The 2244-nt window shown below is 60.3% G+C and overlaps 1 protein-coding gene across 1 annotated transcript in view; it reads left to right on the forward strand.

Annotated features, from left to right (window-relative positions):
* Positions 1-413: 413 nt before the first annotated feature.
* Positions 414-2244, forward strand: part of LOC104508626 (arylsulfatase G-like) — a gene marked incomplete at its 3' end in the record, with an annotated part of 2463 nt that continues 632 nt past the window's right edge. The window contains 4 exon segments of the mRNA XM_010150315.1: positions 414-445; positions 447-602; positions 1105-1292; positions 2182-2229. Coding sequence (XP_010148617.1) covers positions 414-445; positions 447-602; positions 1105-1292; positions 2182-2229 — 424 coding nt within the window.

Genomic DNA, 2244 nt, shown 5'->3' on the forward strand with positions numbered 1-2244 from the left:
GGAGGAGTGGCCGCTGCCGCAGACCGCGCACGCTTCTGCAGGGAAAAATACTGCCTTGGTTCGGGGTCTAATTGGATATTTACCAGGAAGGAAGGAGAGTTAAAAATAGGGTGACAGCGACTTCAAAGGGTGTTTTTGACTTCTAAGAATAACACCTTTGCTGGCACCGATTTCAGGAATATCAGCTGTGCCTGGGTGTGAGAGACAGAGCAGGCAGAGCAGCTCAGTCGGTAGCCAAGGGAGCCAACCAGGACCTCCTGGCCCAGCTCCACGGGAGCAGCTAAGGAGGGATCTTTGCATCCCTGTGAGCGCCTGTGGGAGCTCAGCTGCATCCGCAGGGACGCAGCGGAGGGGCTCTGGGGAAGATGAAGCCGCCAGCGCCCCGGCATGGGTGGGAGGGGACATGTGGCACCATGGGGACCCCCTCCCCGCGGATGGTGCTGCTTGCCACTGACAGGGCTGACAGCTCCCCAGGCAACATTCGGGCGGCCCAACTTCATCGTCATCCTGGCAGATGATGTGGGCTGGGGGGACCTGGGGGCCAACTGGGCAGAGACGAAGGAGACCCCACATCTGGATGAGTTGGCTGCTGAAGGCACAAGGTAACGTCTGACTCCCTTCCCCAGCCCTCTCCAAGCATCCCTGGTTACCCTGTCAAAGGGGAATTTGCTAGGCAACATTCGGGCGGCCCAACTTCATCGTCATCCTGGCAGATGATGTGGGCTGGGGGGACCTGGGGGCCAACTGGGCAGAGACGAAGGAGACCCCACATCTGGATGAGTTGGCTGCTGAAGGCACAAGGTAACGTCTGACTCCCTTCCCCAGCCCTCTCCAAGCATCCCTGGTTACCCTGTCAAAGGGGAATTTGCTCCCATGGGACCGGCGGGGGGAGGGGGGAGGCCGCCGTGGGTTTTGTGGGATGAGTGCACGAGGAGGGCAGCCAGAGCCCGGCGCCTCGGGGTGCAGCTCCATCCATCCCCTCTGGGACCCGTGACCCGCTCCAGCCCCTCGGGCAGAAGGGGACGCATGCAAGGGGGCAGGGAGGGATGGGGTAGCGTTAGACCACACAGGGTCTTGCGAGCAAAGGGTCCTTCCGTTTTGTAGGTTTGTGGATTTCCACTCGGCTGCATCCACTTGCTCCCCATCCCGTGCCTCGCTGCTCACGGGGCGCCTCGGCGCACGCAACGGGGTGACCCACAACTTCGCCGTCACGTCGGTCGGCGGCCTCCCCCTCAACGAGACCACCCTGTCTGAGGTCCTGCGGGGGGCTGGGTACAGGACAGGGGCTATAGGTAATGCCTGCCCTCCGAGGGGGCGTCTGGATGGGGGAGATGGCGGGGGGAGGGGGCACGAAGGTGCCCATGCCCATCCCTTGGAGAGGAGGTGCAGCAGGTAGGAAGGTGAAACACTGGCAATTAAGGGAAAGTCCAAAGGATCACGTGGGAGAGATTTTGCACATCCCCCTTGGATTTTGCAATCCCAAGCTGAAAAATCTTTGTTTTCAAAGAAAACCATATTGCCTAAAATTCGGACCTGTCCCAGTTCTCCATCTAAACTCCAAGTGCTCCTCCTCACAAGGAATGTGCCGGGTTTTCCTTCGTGAGCGTGATGGTGCACCGCGGCTCTGCCGTCCTGCGTCCCACGCTGGTGTGGTGCCGCTGAGGCCGGCAGTGCCGCGTCATCATGGTCGGAGCTGCTGGCGCCGTGGCTTTGGGCACCCTCCTGTCACCCTGGGTCCCCCCAGCCCCAGCTGGGAGCGAACCCTTGGCACCTGCAGCTCCCGTTGCTTGTGCACGCTGCCCTGGCAGAAAATCCCTTGGTTTCTCCTTTCGCCATAGTTTCTGCCGTTCTCCCTCTTAGATCGGCGCGTTCGGTGGGAGCAGGCGCGTGCCGGAGCTCAGAGGAGGGAGCGGGTTGCTTGGGAGGGGTTACAAAGTCATGTCCTCTGAACACAAGTGCATGAAAGAGCCTTTTAAGCCATCAGTTTGCAGAGGCATGAGATACCTTATGCATTTTTTCTGAGGTTCTGAAAAAAAAAAAGCCCTCTGGAAACGCAGCCAGCACAAACAGGGCCTTGTTGTTAGCTGAAAGCCCCCAGCGCAGCAGGCACCTCGCGGGGGTCGGCCGGCAGTGGCCATAGCCGTGTTAACTCTGAAACGACGTTCTGTGGCTTCCACACAGGCAAGTGGCACCTGGGACACCACGGCCACCATCATCCCAGCTTCCGCGGTAAGGGCTGTGCCG

The sequence above is a fragment of the Eurypyga helias genome, unplaced genomic scaffold (genome assembly GCF_000690775.1).
Source record: "Eurypyga helias isolate BGI_N326 unplaced genomic scaffold, ASM69077v1 scaffold34014, whole genome shotgun sequence".
In the NCBI taxonomy this organism is placed as follows: domain Eukaryota; kingdom Metazoa; phylum Chordata; class Aves; order Eurypygiformes; family Eurypygidae; genus Eurypyga; species Eurypyga helias.